We start from the raw sequence: 19,881 nt of genomic DNA on the forward strand, positions 1-19,881 counted from the left end.
AACCCAATACCCCTCCCCGGCCCAATCCTCATCCCCCCATCCCCCATCTCTCCCAATCTTCCCCCCTCCATCCCATACCGTCCCCATCTTCCTCCCCCGCACCCACCCTCTCCCCCTCGTCAGTTGCCCTAATCTTCCCTAAACATTCCAAATGAGTCTTTTTATAATGAAATAGATTTAAGAGTGACATTGACGGTTGTGTGACTGTGACTGACAGATCTGAAGACGTTCACTGGTAGTGAGAAGCTGCGAGGAGTTCTGCAGGTGCCTGAGGGCTCCTGTGTGGCGGCCGCCCAGGCCTCCGGCGGCTCTGTCTTCAACAGTAATAAATGGATCACCAAGAACAACGTGAGTGGTCTATATTGTTGTATTTATTACCTGCCGGAAACACCTTGGCCTGTGTACAGGGGCGGGGTTGTGTCAGGACGCATGTACACTTGGCAGCTTTAACTTACAAGTCAGTTTGTTACGAGTCTGACTTGATACTAGTCAACTTTCATGGTATAATGTTATAAATAGATCTTAAATATAAGAAAGAATCGGTTGCTTCAACTCGTTGCATACAAATGGGTGATATGCTTATGTTAAACCCCATTTATTATAACATAAAAATAGGAACAAGAATTACATTTTTAACAGATAATATAAATACAAAACTGGGGAATAAAATGGGCATCGGATATTTCTCATATCTTTGCTGCAGAGACACATTGCAATGCTTCTGTTGTATTAGGTCTTACAAAAATGTTCATCTTGGTACAGAAAGACATCAACTAGACATGTCATGGTGGCAGCCGGTGACGTGCAGCAAGTCCAGTCACTCTGTCAAACATATCTCAACATACGAATAATATTTATTTATTTATTTGTTATTTATCTCTATACAAGAAGGTACACTGGGTTGTGAGAGAACATGACATTGATGTTCCTACAGTCTTGCACAGCCACTAACACGCTTAGCGTATCAGGCAGGTCCTTAATCTTACAAATGAGGTAATGTACATTACCATAGGTACACTGTAGCAAAATTGAGTTAACATAATAACTACAGTATAAATTAATGGAAATGATTACACCGGTGAAGTTACATGTCTTAAGTACTAATATTGTGGGAGTGGGGGAGCACACGATACAGTGTGAGTTTGGAGCACACGGTAGGAAACTATGAGGATGAAATTAGGTACTTTTTGGTCTTTTTATTCGTTAGGGAGCGAGTACCATAGACTGGGTCCTTTTTATTAGCATGGAGTGTTTGCACAGATTTAGTCTGACTCTGGTGATATCAAAGACATATTTATTTCTGGTGTGGTGCTCATGGGTTCTATTAAACCTATCAAGGAAACTTTTCAGATCAGGATTAGAATTTAGGAACAAAGTTTTGTACATGTAAATAGCACATAAGAATGTGTGGAGAGAAATGTTTAGCATGTTAAGGGACTTAAATAGAAGGGCTGTGTGTTGATTGAAGACAGAGTTTGTTATTATCCTGATAGCAGATTTTTGCTGGATGATGATCGGCTTGAAGTACTTTGCAGTGGTTGAATCCCATGTACAGATACCGCAAGTAAGATAGGGATAGATTAGTGAGTAGTATAATGAGAGAAGAGCAGAGTGGAGACCATAATATTTTATTTTAAAGAGTATACCGACAGCTTTTTATACTTTTTTTTTTGCTATATGTTGTATGTGGGTGCTGAAGTTGAGTCTCTTGTCTGTGTATAAGCCAAGGAACTTTCCAGCACTTTTATTGCTAATGCTAACATTGTTTATCTGAAGTTGAACTTGGTTTGATGATTTAATTCCAATATTAGGTCTTTTAGTAGTAGGTCTTTTATATGTTTAGTGTGAGGTTATTAGTTGACATCCATAAGTGTTTTTTTGTTAATTCATTATTTACAATATTATTTAGTATGTGTGGGGTTGGGGGTATGAATAGTTGAAGGTAGTATCGTCAGCAAATATTATATGTTTAAGAATGTTAGAGACATTGCACTAATAATTTATATATATAAGAAATAGGAGAGGCCCTAAGATGCTGCCCTGTGGCACTCCTACCGTAAATATTAGAGTGGGGGAGATTATGCTATTGATGGCTACATATTGGTGTCTGTGACTGAGATAGGAACGAATATAGTTTAGGGCAAGGCCTCGGATACCATTGCAATGAAGTTAAGTAAAAGGTAGCTATGGTTTGCAGTATCATAGGTCTTTCTCAAGTCAATGAAAAGGCCAATTGGAAACTCATTTTTATCAAGGGCTGTGTAGATTATATCAAGCAGATAATGATGGCATCATTGTTACTCTTTTTTGGGGAACGGAAGCCAAATTGGCAGTGACTTAAAATATTAAATTTTACAAAGTAGGAGTAGAGCCGTTTTTAAATATATTTTTTCAAATATTTTTATAGTATCGGTAGATTTTATATTGTTCTGTAATTATTTATGTCAGCTGTCTCGCATTCTTTACGAAGTGGCGTTACTCTTGCTTTTTAAGGATATCAGAAAAAGTTTGACACTTTAGAGCTTTGCTGAATAGCAGAGTTATGGGTAGAGTTAGGTAATGTACCTAACAAGAGAGACACTAGTTACATTGTACCTAATGTAACAATAGCAAGAGAGCAAGGGCAGCACTCATGTATACCATAGATGGTATTTCACTAATGTCCCCAGCTTTGGTTTTAAGTGATTGAATTATGGATATAATGTCTATCGGGCTGACTGGTAAAAGGAGTAGAGAGTTAGGAAAGCTGCCGGTGAGATATGTACTAACATGTGTCGTGAGACACATGTAGTCTCTGGTCATGAGTCTCTGGTGTGGAATTTCTTTTAACTTCTGACTCCCTAAATAAGGAACTAGGAAACTGTTGTTTTCTTTTTGGGGGGTAGTGGACTGTATTTATTCTGTGTTCCCTAACTGGCTCAGTTTTCAGAGACTCCAACAGAAATGGAGCTGTTTTAATTTACCTGTTGATGAGAAAATCTACACTTACCACTTGGTAAAAGAGAATATGTATAATACAGCTAGCACTGATACGGTTACATTATTTTAGCCAATTCTTTTAATTTGGCATCTTGCTACATATGAATCATTATAAACAATGACAAGATTATGTAATAATATGAATTTATCTGTTGCGTATGTATACTTTAATTTGTCTTTAAGTAATTCACTTACTGAGGTTGTGGCAGAGTATTGGTTACTCTGTGTAGGGAAGGATGTGAGCGTCACCGCTGTGGTGACGGTGTACACACACACACACAGTGTGTGTGTGTGTGTGTACATACACCGCCACCACATTATTCAGGGCTGTGAAGGTTTCAGTGACTACATAGCAGGTACCATAACAAATGGAGGGAAAAAAATTATAGTCGTAGTCGTATATAATCCACCACCAAATGACAGAAGACCTAGACAGGAATATGATAGAAACAACATGGCCACCATTAGCATAATAGAAAGAGCAGCTTCTGTTGCTAGCAGGAATGGATCTGGACTACTAATTATGGGAGACTTCAACCATGGGAAGATAGATTGGAAGAACAGAGACCCGCATGGAGGACCAGAAACATGGAGAGCTAAGCTGCTGGACGTGGCAACAAGAAACTTTCTTAGCCAGCACACCAAAGAACCAACAAGAATGAGAGGAGAAGATGAACCAGCAATGCTTGATTTGATATTTACCCTAAATGAGAGTGATATAAGGGAAGTTAAGATGGAAGCGCCCTTGGGAATGAGTGACCACAGTGTATTGAACTTTGAGTACCTGGTAGAGCTAGGAATTATCTCCCCAAAAAAAGAACTAGGAATCAAAAGGCTGGCATACCGAAAGGGGAATTATGAACAGATGAGAAGTTTCCTAAGTGAAATACCTTGGGACACAGACCTCAGAGATAAGTCTGTACAGGGTATGATGGACTATGTTACCCAAAAGTGTCAGGAGGCAGTAAACAGGTTCATCCCGGCCCAAAGGGAAAAATCCAAGACGCAACAGAAGAATTCATGGTATAATAGGGCATGTATGGAAGCGAAGAAACTGAACAAGAGGGCATGGAGGAACTTCCGGAATAGCAGAACACCAGAAAGCAGAGAGAGATACCAGAGAACCAGGAATGAGTACGTCAGGGTGAGAAGAGAAGCAGAGAAAAGTTTTGAAAATGATATAGCAAACAAAGCCAAGACCGAACCAAAGCTACTCCACAGTCACATCAGAAGGAAAACAACAGTGAAAGAACAGGTATTGAAACTTAGAACAGGCGAGGACAGGTATACAGATAATGACAGAGAGGTGTGTGAAGAACTCAACAAGAGGTTCCAGGAGGTCTTCACAATAGAACAAGGTGAGGTCACTGTGCTAGGAGAAAGGGAGGTAAACCAGGCGGCCTTGGAAGAGTTCGAAATTACGAGAGACGAGGTCAAGAGACACCTGCTGGATCTGGATGTTAGAAAGGCTGTTGGTCCAGACGGGATCTCACCATGGATACTGAAAGAGTTTGCAGAGGCACTTTGCTTGCCACTCTCCATAGTGTATAGTAAGTCACTGGAGACGGGAGACCTACCAGAAATATGGAAGACGGCGAATGTGGTCCCAATATACAAAAAGGGCGACAGGCAAGAGGCACTGAACTACAGGCCAGTGTCCTTGACTTGTATACCATGCAAGGTGATGGAGAAGATCGTGAGAAAAAACCTGGTAACACATCTGGAGAGAAGGGACTTCGTGACAAATCGCCAACATGGGTTCAGGGAGGGTAAATCTTGCCTTACAGGCTTGATAGAATTCTACGATCAGGTGACAAAGATTAAGCAAGAAAGAGAGGGCTGGGCGGACTGCATTTTCTTGGATTGTCGGAAAGCCTTTGACACAGTACCGCATTATAGGCTGGTATATAAGCTTGAGAGACAGGCAGGTGTAGCTGGTAAGGTGCTCCAGTGGATAAGGGAGTACCTAAGCAATAGGAAGCAGAGAGTTACGGTGAGGGGTGAGACCTCCGATTGGCGTGAAGTCACCAGTGGAGTCCCACAGGGCTCTGTACTCGGTCCTATCTTGTTTCTGATATATGTAAATGATCTCCCGGAGGGTATCGATTCATTTCTCTCAATGTTTGCGGACGATGCTAAAATTATGAGAAGGATTAAAACAGAAGAGGACTGTTTGAGGCTTCAAGAAGACCTAGACAAGCTGAAGGAATGGTCGAACAAATGGTAGTTAGAGTTTAACCCAACCAAACGTAATGTAATGAAGATAGGTGTAGGGAGCAGGAGGTCAGATACAAGGTATCATCTGGGAGAGGAAATTCTTCAGGAGTCAGAGAAAGAAAAAGACTTGGGGGTTGATATCACGCCAGACCTGTCTCCTGCAGCACATATCAAGAGGATAACATCAGTGGCATATGCCAGGCTGGCCAACATACGAACGGCATTCAGAAACTTGTGTAAAGAATCATTCAGATCTTTGTTTACCACATATGTCAGGCCAATCCTGGAGTATGCAGCCCCAGCATGGAGTCCATATCTAGTTAAGGATAAGACTAAACTGGAAAAGGTTCAAAGGTTTGCCACCAGACTAGTACCCGAGCTGAGAGGTATGAGCTACGAGGAGAGACTACGGGAATTAAACCTCACTTCGCTGGAAGACAGAAGAGTTAGGGGGGACATGATCACCACATTCAAGATTCTTAAGGGAATTGATAGGGTAGATAAAGACAGGCTATTTAACACAGGGGGCACACGCACAAGGGGACACAGGTGGAAACTGAGTGCCCAAATGAGCCCCAGAGATATTAGAAAGAACTTTTTTAGTGTCAGAGTGGTTGACAAATGGAATGCATTAGGAAGTGATGTGGTGGAGGCTGACTCCATACACAGTTTCAAGTGTAGATATGATAGAGCCCAATAGGCTCAGGAATCTGTACACCTGTTGATTGACGGTTGAGAGGCGGGACCAAAGAGCCAGAGCTCAATCCCCGCAAACACAACTAGGTGAGTACACACACACACACACACACACACGTACGTGTGTGTGTGTGTCAGATATAAGCGAAGTTAAGTTGGAAGCCCCCTTGGGAATGAGTGATCATAGTGTATTGAGCTATGAGTACGTGGTTGAGCTAGGAATTATCACCCTCAAAAAAGAACTGGGAAACAAAGGGCTGGCGTACCGAAAGGGAAACTATGAGGAGATGAATAAATTCCTATGGGATATACATTGGGACACAACTCGGAACCAAGTCCGTACTAGACATGATGGACTATGTCACCCAAAAATGTCAGGAGTCTGTAAGCAGGTTTGTCCCAATCCGACAGGAAAAAAACAGAGAAGCAAAGGAAGAATCCGTGGTATAATAGGGAATGCATGAAAGCAAAGGAGCTGAACAAAAGGGCATGGAGGAACTTCCGTAATAACAGAACACCAGAAAGTAGGGAGAGATACCAGAGAACCAGGAACGAGTATGTTAGTGTGAGAAGAGCAGCTGAGAAAAGGTATTAAAATGATATAGCTAATAAAGCCAAGACCGAACCAAAGCTACTACACAGTCACATCAGGAGGAAGACAACAGTGAAGGAACAGGTGATGAAACTTAGGGTGGGCGAGGACAGGTACACAGAGGTGTACATAGAGGTGTGTGAAGAACTCAACAAAAGGTTCCAGGAGGTCTTTACAATAGAACAGGGAGAAATCACGGCGCTAGGAGAGGTGGCAGCAAACCAGGTGACCTTGGAAAGGTTCGAAATTACAAGAGATGAGGTCAAGAAGCACCTACTGGAGCTGGATGTGAGAAAAGCTGTTTGGCCGGACGGAATCTCAGTATGGGTATTGAAAGAGTGTGCAGGAGCACTTTGCTTGCCACTCTCCATAGTGTATAGTAGGTCACTGGAAACGGGAGACCTACCAGAAATATGGAAGACGGTTAATGTAGTCCCAATATACAAAAAGTGTGACAGACAAGAGGCACTGAACTACAGGCCAGTGTCCTTGACTTGTATACCATGCAAGGTGATGGAGAAGATCATGAGAAAAAACCTAGTAACACATCTGGAGAGAAGAGACTTCGTGACAACCCATCAACATGGGTTCAGGGAGGGTACATCTTGCCTTACAGGCTTAATAGAATTCTACGATCAGGTGACAAAGATTAAGCAAGAAAGAGAAGGATGGGCGGACTGCAATTTTTTGGACTGTCGGAAAGCCTTTGACACAGTACCCCATAAAAGGTTGATGCATAAGCTGGAGAAACAGGCAGGAGTAACTGGTAGGGCGCTCCAGTGGATAAGGGAGTACCTAAGCAGTAGGAAGCAGAGAGTTATAGTGAGGGGTGAGACCTCAGAATGGCGGGAAGTCACCAGTGGAGTCCCACAGGGCTCTGTGCTTGGACCTATCCTGTTTCTGATATACGTAAATGATCTCCCAGAGGGTATAGACTCATTCCTCTCAATGTTTGCTGACGACGCCAAAATTATGAGAAGGATTAAGACAGAGGAAGACAGCTTGAGGCTACATGAAGACCTGGACAAGCTGCAGGAATGGTCGAACAAATGGATGTTAGAGTTTAACCCAAGCAAATGTAATGTAATGAAGATAGGAAGCACGAGACCAGATACAAGGTATCACTTGGGAGATGAAATACTTCAAGAGTCCGAGAGAGAGAAAGACCTGGGGGTTGATATCACGCCAGACCTGTCCCCTGAAGCTCATATCAAGAGGATAACATCAGCAGCATATGCCAGGTAGGCTAACATAAGAACGGCCTTTAGAAACTTGTGTAAGGAATCTTTCAGAACATTATATACCACATATGTCAGACCAATCCTGGAGTATGCGGCTCCAGCATGGAGTCCATATCTAGTCAAGCATAAGACTAAACTGGAAAAGGTTCAAAGGTTTGCCACCAGACTAGTACCCGAGCTGAGAGGTATGAGCTACGAGGAGAGACTACGGGAATTGAACCTCACTTCGTTGGAAGACAGAAGAGTTAGGGGGGACATGATCACCACATTCAAGATCCTCAAGGGAATCGACAGGGTTGATAAAGACAGGCTGTTTAACACAAGGGGCACACGCACTAGGGGACACAGGTGGAACCTGAGTGCCCAAATGAGCCACAGAGATATTACAAAGAACTTTTTTAGTGTCAGAGTGGTTGACAAATGGAATGCATTGGGAAGTGATGTGGTGGAGGCTGACTCCATACACAGTTTCAAGTGTAGATATGATAGAGCTCAATAGGCTGAGGAACCTGTACACCTGTTGATTGACAGTTGAGAGGGGGGACCAAATAGCCAGAGCTCAACCCCGACAAGCACAACTAGGTGAGTACACTCACACACACACACACACACACACACACACACACACACACACACACACACACACACACACACACACACACACACACACACACACACACACTCACACACACACACTCACACACACACACTCACACACACACAGGAGGCGGCACGCTCCACTCGTCAACTGCTGGAAAGGAACAGATCAGTGGTTGCAGTGGGTATTAAAGAGCAGGAAGGCTCTAATAGGACAGAGTGGAATGACAAGGACAAAGCAGCAGTGAATGAAGTACTAAAGGCACTTGACATGGAAGGGGATGAGCATAGCATTGAGAAGGTTTTCAGGCTAGGTTGGTACAACAAAGACCGAGACCGAATGATAAAGATAGTGTTTGCAAACGAGAGCACAAAGGAGAAGATCCTATCAAGGAAGAGCTCCCTGAAAAACGTGGGAAAATTAAAAAATGTATTCCTCCAGAGAGACATGACAAGGGAGGAGAGAGCCATGGCGGCAGAAGCAAGGAAGAGGCGCAGGGTGAGAGGGGAAAACCAGGAAGTCACAGCTCCCAATACAACACCCCCAGAAGCGAGGGGGGAACCCACAACCAGCTACCCAGTAACACCAGAAGGGAGGACAACCCCGCCTCCCTCCTCTGCATAGAAAACCCCCCTACCCCAAACCCTCCCTGCCCCCATTCAAATGTTCAGCCAAATCTCCCTCCCCCCACACCCAATCCCCACCCTTCTACCCCTCCCCTCCTCCCGAGTCCTCCCTCCCCCCTTTCCTTCCCGTCCTCCCTCCCCTTTCCCCCCATACCCTCCCCCTTCACCGGATCCCCCGCACCTCATCCCAGTATCCTCTGAGACCCTGTTATCCACCTCACAGGTCCTCACACCCATGGAACAGCCTCCCCCACCAGCAGAACACTCACCAAGGAGGCGATTTGAGAAGGGACAGAAGAAAGTGAGCCTCAAAGCGATGTACACTAACATAGATGGAATTACAAATAAAGCAAATGAGCTTGGAGAACGGGTACTAGAGGAAAACCCAGACATAATAGCCCTCACACACACACTCGCACACCTGCCTGAGTAAGGGAGGGAAGGTGATGCAGCTGTGGCATCGTTGTCCTTACTCCCGTCATTGTGGCAAGACACGTTTATAACACTCTAAACAGAGTGTCTTGCTTGTATATGCACATTGTACGTGCAGTTTACTCCACCAATCACGTCGACGGTCGTTAAACAGTTGGTATTAAACAGCCTGAACTTCCTAGAGCGTCTTCTTCTTTGCGATACATGCAGTTTACATTAAAGTTTTTCTCCCGATGACTGCACGAGTGGTTTAAATTTAAATTTTGCCCCGAGGGGCGAGTTTATTGGGCAGCGCCACTCATCCTGTGAGTGGACACACCGCCATAGTGACAATATTGGGCAGCGCCACTCATCCTGTGAGTGGACACACCGCCATAGTGACAGTATTGGGCAGCGCCACTCATCCTGTGAGTGGACACACCGCCATAGTGACAGTATTGGGCAGCGCCACTCATCCTGTGAGTGGACACACCGCCATAGTGACAGTATAGGGCAGCGCCACTCATCTTGTGAGTGGACACACCGCCATAGTGACAGTATTGGGCAGCGCCACTCATCCTGTGAGTGGACACACCGCCATAGTGACAGTATTGGGCAGCGTCACTCATCCTGTAAGTGGACACACCGCCATAGTGACAGTATTGGCCAGCGCCACTCATCTTGTGAGTGAACACACCGCCATAGTGACAGTATTGGGCAGTGCCACGCATCTTGTGAGTGGACACACCGCCATAGTGACAGTATTGGGCAGCGCCACTCATCTTGTGAGTGAACACACCGCCATAGTGACAGTATTGGGCAGTGCCACGCATCTTGTGAGTGGACACACCGCCATAGTGACAGTATTGGGCAGTGCCACGCATCCTGTGAGTGGACACACCGCCATAGTGACAGTATTGGGCAGTGCCACGCATCTTGTGAGTGGACACACCGCCATAGTGACAGTATTGGGCAGTGCCACGCATCCTGTGAGTGGACACACCGCCATAGTGACAGTATTGGGCAGTGCCACGCATCTTGTGAGTGGACACACCGCCATAGTGACAGTATTGGGCAGTGCCACGCATCCTGTGAGTGGACACACCGCCATAGTGACAGTATTGGGCAGTGCCACGCATCTTGTGAGTGGACACACCGCCATAGTGACAGTATTGGGCAGTGCCACGCATCTTGTGAGTGGACACACCGCCATAGTGACAGTATTGGGCAGCGCCACTCATCTTGTGAGTGAACACACCGCCATAGTGACAGTATTGGGCAGTGCCACGCATCTTGTGAGTGGACACACCGCCATAGTGACAGTATTGGGCAGTGCCACGCATCCTGTGAGTGGACACACCGCCATAGTGACAGTATTGGGCAGTGCCACGCATCTTGTGAGTGGACACACCGCCATAGTGACAGTATTGGGCAGTGCCACGCATCCTGTGAGTGGACACACCGCCATAGTGACAGTATTGGGCAGTGCCACGCATCTTGTGAGTGGACACACCGCCATAGTGACAGTATTGGGCAGTGCCACGCATCCTGTGAGTGGACACACCGCCATAGTGACAGTATTGGGCAGTGCCACGCATCTTGTGAGTGGACACACCGCCATAGTGACAGTATTGGGCAGTGCCACGCATCCTGTGAGTGGACACACCGCCATAGTGACAGTATTGGGCAGTGCCACGCATCTTGTGAGTAGACACACCGCCATAGTGACAGTATTGGGCAGCGCCACTCATCCTGTGAGTGGACACACCGCCATAGCAGCATGTACAACACTCCCCAATTGGAAGAATACCCGCTGGGTTGTTCATCCTGTCACTTGTACCCAGACACAGCTGGGACTTGCTTAACTGTCTCAAGTGAACAGCTCCTCAAACAAGAAGATTAACATCTCTCAACCCTTAAAATCTTACGTTATCATGCTGGTGCAAAATGGGGGAATCTGTTAAGAACAGAAACAATATTTGACAAATAGTGATTTCCTAACTCAAACAATGTGGGGTTTATTATTCTACACATATTTCTAATGTCTCTCAGGTGTTCACATTCACGTAGATAGTGGTCAAGGCGGTGTCTGTCACTCTCATCACAGATTCTGCAACTTCGCTGCTCAACTGTTGTTTCCATTCCGAATCTACATGGATATTTGTATCCAAGACGGATTCTCGCTATTATTTATTGAGTATATGCATTTATTTTGGCATATTACAATGATTTGCTTATAGCTGCTAGATGTAATTACATATCCTGATATGGATTCATTTATGGAGAGAGGCCTCCCTGGGAGGGTGTAGATTACAAAATGGTCATAATATTCTGACTTGACAGCTCTCTCTGTCTCGAGAGAGCTCGGCTTGTTCAATAACTAGCCATGCTTGGCCTAATTGCTTTCACATACAATTACTAAAACATGTTATGCTATAATGTTGGTGGAAAATATTTTCCACATCTGGGATGTTTTCGGCAAGGTTAGTACCAATTGATGAAAAGAAGCTATAAAATTCAGTTGCTGTTTCTAAGTGTGTTGCAAGTTTGCAACCATCCTTGGAGAGTTTCTTCTCCTTGTTATATGATTGTTGTTTAGATCCTAGGATGTTAGAGATGGCTTTCCATGTGACTTTCATATTTCCTTTTGCTCCTTTGAATCTACTCTCCTAAAAAAGAATGTTTGGTTCTTATTATTCTTGTAAGCGTTGATAAGTATCTCTTACCTCCTTCTTTTGTAACTTGGCCAATCCTTTTTATCATATTCGTGTTTCTTGTTAATTGTTTTAAATATGCCACTTATGAGCCAAGGAGAGGACAATGTGTGTTGCAGAGCAGGCATGTCAAACTGAGGGTCCCATGAGGGCCATATGGGCCATATTTGTGTTGTCATGAGGGCCACACACCACAAGTAATTGAGGCCATTTAAAACAAATTATCGCAGAATATTTGTATTACTTAAACTTAGAAACATACAATGTGCATACAAGTGGTTTAGCAGCTAGCCACATTCATGAATGTTTAGTATTGAAGTAGCTTAACAAAAGAAAAAAACATAGAAAAACCATAAAACGACAACATAGACTTCTATGCAACAGCAACAAATTCATTGTACACAAATTACAACAGCTCAAAATGATCATTTATTTACGCTCTTCAATTATTTTTTGTGTTTTGTCCTGAGGCTTGAAACCTCTTTTTAATGACAATTTTTGCCATGTCTGGTTGAAATGTCTGTGAGGTTCCACTTGATCAGAAATGGCAAGTGTTGATCAGCCAACCTTGTTCTCTGAGAAGTTTTTGTTGATTTCATGAAGAAAAATAACTGCTCACACACATAGGTAGAACCGAACACTGCCTGTAATTTGGTTACTGTAATTTGGTCATTTTACGGTTAAATGACAAAAGTACCGCGTCATTTATGCGGGCCGCAGGTGTGCTTGCAAAGGGCCGCATGTTTGATATGCCTGTTATAGAGGATTAGAGTTTTGGAGAGGAAGATGTAAGATTATAAATTTATATCCTGTGTATTATTGAATTCACATTCCCAGTTTATATTGTTAGTGCATTTGTTAGATTGGCCTCTGCTACTTTGCTGTGTAGCCTGAAGGTAAGTTTCTTGTTAGGTGGTGGTATTATGTCCAAGTTTGCTATGATGAAGGTAGGATAGTGGTCAATTGTTCTGTTAGTGATTATACCTGATGCAAGGTGAGCTGTTATGTTAGTCCATCGGTGATCGAAGGTTGTAGCGGATATTTGAGTGATTCTGGTGGGCTTGGTGATTGTGGGGATTAGCATACAGGAGTACATGATGCTTAAGAAGTAGTCGACTTGGGGACTATTATGTTGATATGTTATGGTGATATGATATTATTAATGATCATAACAATAAATATGCCTCTCAAGTTATTCATATAGTTAATATTAAACCAGATATAAATTCAAACAACAGATACTCAAATCAAACATTTACATTGTGTCACACTGTTCAATACTGCCATAAACCTTAGTCTTGGGTCACATACAGGGGTGTTAGTGGTTAGTTTCAAGTAAATACGACATTTTATCAAGATATTGCATATAAACTATTCAAAACAAAAAATATAAGAAATAGTTTGCTTGGAAATATTTTGCTTTTGCAATAGCAGCCACACTTTTATGCTTAAACTAAAGTTTATATTTAACTTTAATTAATTTTTAATTTTTCAAAGGTACGTCTTAACCAAACTAGAAATGCTCTTCAAATCAAGGGACCCAGAATGTGGAATGACCTTCCCAATCATGTCAAAGACTGTACCTCTCTCAACCAGATTTAGAGAAAAACTAAGCACTACCTAATAAACTCCATGTAACCTACCTTACCCCCTAAATGTCAACCCATGTCTACTATTTTAAACAATGAAGTTTGTTGACCAAATTGTATATTTGTTATTTTTCTGCCATGTTCCTCCCTTTTATTATTTTTTATGTTCTCAACACAATTTATACTTTAATCTCAATTAGTATTAAGTTTTAGTCTTAGTATTTTTCCTGCCCGAAACGCTTTGCGTAATAGTGACTTTAGGCATTGTATGTACTAGCTCTATCTATATTTATTTATTTATTTATATACAAGAAGGTACATTGGGTTTGTGAGAACACATTGGATAGTACAGTATTTACATTCTTGTAAAGCCGCTAGTACGCGCAGCGTTTCAGGCAGGTCCTTAATCTAGCAGATAATTTTAAGTAGGTAATTTCTATCAGAATTGATAAATGATAAAGATACATTACAAGAGAAGAATGAGATGAGAGAGCTTAGTAAGTATATTAAAGCACATTGTTATATTGAAGCTCTGATTGATTACATTGACAGCTTGATTAGTAATTTAAACAAGGTTAATAGACACCATACAGCAGATTGACAGCACATATAAGACAGCAATGATCACAATGGTAAAGATGTTCAGATTGGGTACATAAAGATTGGGAGACTGGGTAGCAAAAGATACAGATAAACAAGATTCATAAACACCATACAGCAGATTGGCAGCACATATAAGAAAACAGCAATGATCACAATGGTAAAGTTGTTCAAAGTGGGAACATAAAGGTTGGGAGATTGGGTAGCAATTAATACAGTGCAATTTTAAGGCAAAAAGTGTAAAACTATGAAGATGAAATTAGGTACTTTTTAGTATTGATTTTGAATGATGTAAAAGTTGGACAGCTTTTCAATTCAGTAGGGAGTGAGTTCCATAAACTGGGTCCCTTTATTTGCATAGAGTGTTTACACAGATTAAGTTTAACTCTGGGGATATCAAAGAGATATTTATTTCTGGTGTGGTGATAATGGGTCCTATTACATCTGTCCAAGAAGAGTTTCAGACAAGGATTTGCATTTAAGAACAGGGTTTTGTAAATGTAGTTGACACAAGAGAATTTGTGGAGTGAGATTATGTTTAGCATGTTTAGGGAGTTAAACAAGGGGGCTGTGTGTTGTCTGAAAGCAGAATTTGATATTATTCTGATAGCAGATTTTTGCTGGGTGATGATGGACTTGAGGTGGTTTGCAGTGGTTGAACCCCATGCATAGATACCATAGTTGAGATAGGGATAGATTAGTGCATAATATAGAGAGATCAGAGCAGAGTTAGGAACATAATATCTGATTTTGGAGAGTATACCAACTGTTTTAGAGACTTTCTTAGTTATGTGTTGTATGTGGGTACTGAAGTTGAGTCTCTTGTCTAGGAATATGCCAAGAAACTTTCCATCATTTTTATTGCTTACATTGCTTACATTGCATTTTTATTGCTTGACAATGTTTACATTGTCAATCTGAAGCTGAATTGCATTTGTAGATTTGCTTCCAAATAGGATGTAGTAGGTCTTTTCTATGTTAAGTGTTATTTTGTTGGTTGACATCCATAAGTGGACTTTTTTTAGTTCATTATTAACAACATCATTTAGTGTATGTGGGTTGGGGTTGGAGTAGATGAGGGTAGTATCATCAGCAAACAAAATAGGTTTCAGAATGTTAGACATTAGGCAGATCATTAATGTATATAAGAAAAAGAAGAGGTCCCAAGATGCTGCCCTGTGGCACTCCAACAGTTATTGGTAGAATGGGAGAGATTATATTATTGATGGCTACACATTGGTGTCTATCACTAAGATAGGATTGGATATAGTCCAGTGCATGGCCTCGGATTCCATAATGATGGAGTTTACTTAAGAGGTAATCGTGATTAACAGTATCAAAGGCCTTTCTCAGGTCAATGAAGAGTCCAATTGGAAACTCATTTTTGTCAAGAGCTGAGTAAATTATATCAAGGAGACTAATAATTGCATCGTTGGTACTCTTTTGAGAGCGGAATCCAAACTGACAGGGGCTAAGAATGTCGAATTTTACGAGATAGGAGTAGAGCTGTTTGTAGATAATTTTTTCAAATATTTTTGATAGTATGGGTAGGTTCGATATTGGTCTATAGTTGTTTATGTCTGCCGGATTACCTCCTTTATGAACTGGCGTTACTCTTGCTTTTTTAAGGATATCAGGGAAGGTATGACACTCAAGGGATTTGTTGAACAGCAGAGCTATAGGTGGCGCAAGGGCGTGGGAGGCGCTCTTGTATACAATGGATGGGATTTCACTGATGTTCCCAGCTTTGGTTTTTAGTGAGTGTATGATGGACACAACATCTGTCGGGCTGACTGGTGAGAGGAGAAGAGAGTTTGGATAGCTGCCTGAGAGATATGTGTTGATATGTGTCTGAGTCTGTGGGATTTTACTTGCAAGGTTAGCACCAATCGATGAAAAGAAGCAATTAAATTCATTCGCCATTTCTAAGTCAGATGACGGTGTAAGGCCATCCTTAGAGAGTGTTATCTGGTTGTGGGAGTGTTGTTTAGTTCCCAGGATGTTAGAGATGGTATTCCATGTGCTTTTCATGTTTCCTTTTGCTTCTTTGAATCTAGTCTCATAATATGAAAGTTTTGCTTTTCTTATGATACTGGTAAGCACTGATGAGTACCTTTTAACTACTTCCATTGAAACTAGGCCACTCCTAAATTTCTTTTCGTATTCATGTTTTTTGTTGATTGATTTAATTATGCCACTTGTGAGCCACGGGTTATTTTTTCTTTTATCAGTTACTTGTTTGGTAAGGAGGGGACAGTGAGTGTTGTAGAGGCTTAGAGTTTTGGAGAGAAAGAGGTTAGTTGATGAGTTTATATCCTGTGAATTATTAAATTCAGATTCCCAGTTAATATTGTGAAGTGCATTAGAGAGGTTGCCTAAAGCTGATTCACTATGTAGCCTGAATGAAAGTTTTTTGGTTTCTGGTGGTGATGTGTCAATATTTGCTATGAGGAAAGTAGGATAGTGGTCAGTTGTTCTGTCATAAATTACCCCAGATGTAAGGGGAGCTGTTGTATTAGTCCATAGGTGATCCAGGGTAGTGGCAGATGTTTGAGTGACTCGGGTGGGCTTGGTGATTGTGGGGATTAGCATACAGGAGTGCATGCTGTTACGGAAATAGTCAACTTGAGGGTTGTTTTGAAGACCCAGGTCAATATTGAAATCACCTCCCAGAATGGTGTGATTTTTGTTGAGATTGTTATTTATGATAAGATTCCTTACATTGTCAGAGAATAAAGCTATGTTGGTATTAGGAAATCTATAGATGGCACCGATAGTCAGGGAGGATTTAAGGGATTTACTGGAGAACTTGGCAAAGGTATATTCACAATAGTCATCTCTATCACTAATAACACTATTGCAAGTGAAGATATCTTTGTAATATATTGCTGTACCGCCACCTTTTTTATTAGGCCTGCAGTTATGAATGGCTTTATAACCAGCTAAATTGTAGAGTTGGGTATAGTCATTACTTAGCCAAGTTTCCGTTAAAATGATAAAAGATAATTTAGTACCTAGTGCTGTAAGAAGTGCATTTATATCATCAAAATGTTTACCAAGTGACCTAACATTTTGGTTGTAAACTGATAAGCAGGTGTTATTTAGGAGTTTGTTTTTTGCAAGATTTGCTGTGTAATACCTGCAATAATGATGATCAATGTGCTGATTTGTGTACATATGGGACAGAAGATTTCGATCTGGATCAATATCAGTAAGCATATAGATAAGATAATGTCACGATACAATAAGATAAGCAATTTCAGGAACAGATGAAAACTAAATCTGCTGTAAAATAGAAAGTAATTATAGCAAAACACAACAATACAATAATATAACAATACAATAAGAGCTTACAAAGTATTGAGTCTGCTAAAATTAGAGAATAATTATGGCAAGACACAACAATAAATGCAAGTAAACAAAAGAATTGAAACAATTAGAGGTAGAATAAAGGTCACCAGATAGCCATGGAGGATACACAAGTTTGGTGGAGAGAACAACAAATCAGTAGAGACTGTCAAGATGAATATATAAAAAAAAAATTCATTTTTTTTTTAATTTTGATGGATTTTTTATAAATCCATCAATGTTTGTATCTGACCTTATATATATGTACTTTACCTGAATAAACATTTGATTTGATTTTTGATAAGCCAGAACTATACTAAAGAGTAATTACTTTTACAGGAAGCTGCGAAGAAATTTTTGAGAGTGTTGAGCCTGCGGGTTGTTGTGAGCAGCAGGTCCCCGGAGTGCCAGGAGTGCCGGTGTGCGGGCTCCACCGCTCTCACTACACTCCTGTGTTACAAGTGTTCTCACACCTCCTATGTCCAAGGCTTATTAGAGGTCAGGGAAGCCCAGCAGCCACAGACGGGGCTGGTCGATGATAGCTTGACGCAGGTAAGTCCTTCACAGTAACAAGCGACAAAAAAAAGGAACTCGCAGAGGAGGAATGATGCAGTACATCTGACGATTGTATTTTCCAGCTTCAATATCTTCACCATAACTGACGCATTTTGCTTTCCAATACAATCCTTATTCAAGAGACAATCATAACACAAGAGCCTCTAGACAACCACATTTAAACATACGTTTTGAGTCAGTTTCATTTCTGGTAATGACGAGGTTAGCCCACTAGTGTAGTGTTCCTGTTCTCCCCCCTCACTATGACGCTAGCTGCCTTCCTCTTCTTCACCGCCTCACTACCTCCTCTCTCCTTTATTCTTCTCATTTGATTTCGTCACATTTAAAAAACAATTGACGTATTTGTATTATTTGTTTAAGTTCTCCTTTTTTTCAAATATAATATTTTGATAAGACACAGTACCAGATCCATTTGTAACTAAATGCAGATTGCACTACGTGCCGTGTTGTCTGTTTCTCTTTAAATACATTTATTGCCTGTCCTTAACAAATGAAATATCAAAAATGCATTCTTATAAAGGATGCTCAAAATTGATATTTATTAGAAATAATATTGTTATCCTACACTTCCTCGTGAAGCATTCGAACTTCTGACAGCCAAGCACTCCATATACCTCAGCATATCGAGCACCATACCCACTAGACCACACCTGACTGACTGGTATGGTACTGATATGCTAAGGTGTATGGGGCGCCTGGCTCTCCGAGGTTCGAATCCTTCACAAGGAAGAGTTTTTCTGATATATATATTATTTTTGGAGCATGTTTTCTGAAATAACTGTCATTAAAAACAAGAGCATTATGACTCTTATTTTTTTTTCATTCTCCGCAAAGATCGTCTACCATCTGGGAGGTGAAGAAACACTAGATCACTAAATCTTTCCAGTTTTATTGTTCGACGTTTCACCAGCAATGTGACATCTTGAGGAGTACACTCTCTTCCACTAACACAGCTATACTGAGCATACAAAGAAAAATCTAGAAATTTATAAGTGAGGATACACCTCACTCTACGATTTATCTAACCTCCTTAATCGTAGAGAGCGGCGAAGGATAGGGTGAGATGATGGTTGCCTGACTCCGGATTCTAGCTGTCCGCCAGGTCTTACATCTTTCATCTGGATCAGTGGAGGACCACCGAACAGCTGTATTCTCGAAGTCGAATTCATCAGGGAGTTGATTACTTGTGTCACCTCCCGAATTAACACAGCTTCAAGCGTTCAAAGCCTCCCACGATCGTCGGAGCGTGTGATTACTGTCGTATATTTCACCATGTCTTGGCGATTCAGGTTGGTTCAGGTTCAGGCTCTACTTGATAGACTACTGGGCCAGTTCACTCGGAGTCATCAACACTGGAGGCACGTTATTACGTGTATGAAACTCCATTACGATCCTAGGCTATGACATATCATGACTGCTAAATTCTAATGAATGTGTAAACAAGAAACCAGCAATGGCCAAGGCGCAATTAGCAATGATATACCGATTGAACCGGGCCCCACCACACGTGAAACTACATCTGCACAGAATGCTAATTAGGCCACCCTTAGACTCACCCATGCACCCAGCTGAATTTGCTACCAAAAAAAATGAAACATGCTCAAAATACTGCGAGTTCAGAATAGAGCGCTACGATCTGTAGCAATGTGTCAATCATGAACAGAGTGAACACTGACAGTCATCATGCCAGACTG

The 19,881-nt window shown here is 41.8% G+C and overlaps 1 protein-coding gene across 1 annotated transcript in view; it reads left to right on the forward strand.

Moving 5' to 3' along the window:
• Window positions 1-19,881, forward strand: part of LOC138349889 (apolipophorins-like) — a 118,186-nt gene that overhangs the window by 95,562 nt on the left and 2,743 nt on the right. The window contains exons 17-18 of the mRNA XM_069339940.1: window positions 218-348; window positions 17,951-18,163. Of these exons, the coding sequence (XP_069196041.1) occupies window positions 218-348; window positions 17,951-18,163 (344 nt within the window). The remainder of the gene's footprint in view (window positions 1-217; window positions 349-17,950; window positions 18,164-19,881) is intronic.

Source organism: Procambarus clarkii, chromosome 42 (assembly GCF_040958095.1).
Source record: "Procambarus clarkii isolate CNS0578487 chromosome 42, FALCON_Pclarkii_2.0, whole genome shotgun sequence".
NCBI classification, from domain to species: domain Eukaryota; kingdom Metazoa; phylum Arthropoda; class Malacostraca; order Decapoda; family Cambaridae; genus Procambarus; species Procambarus clarkii.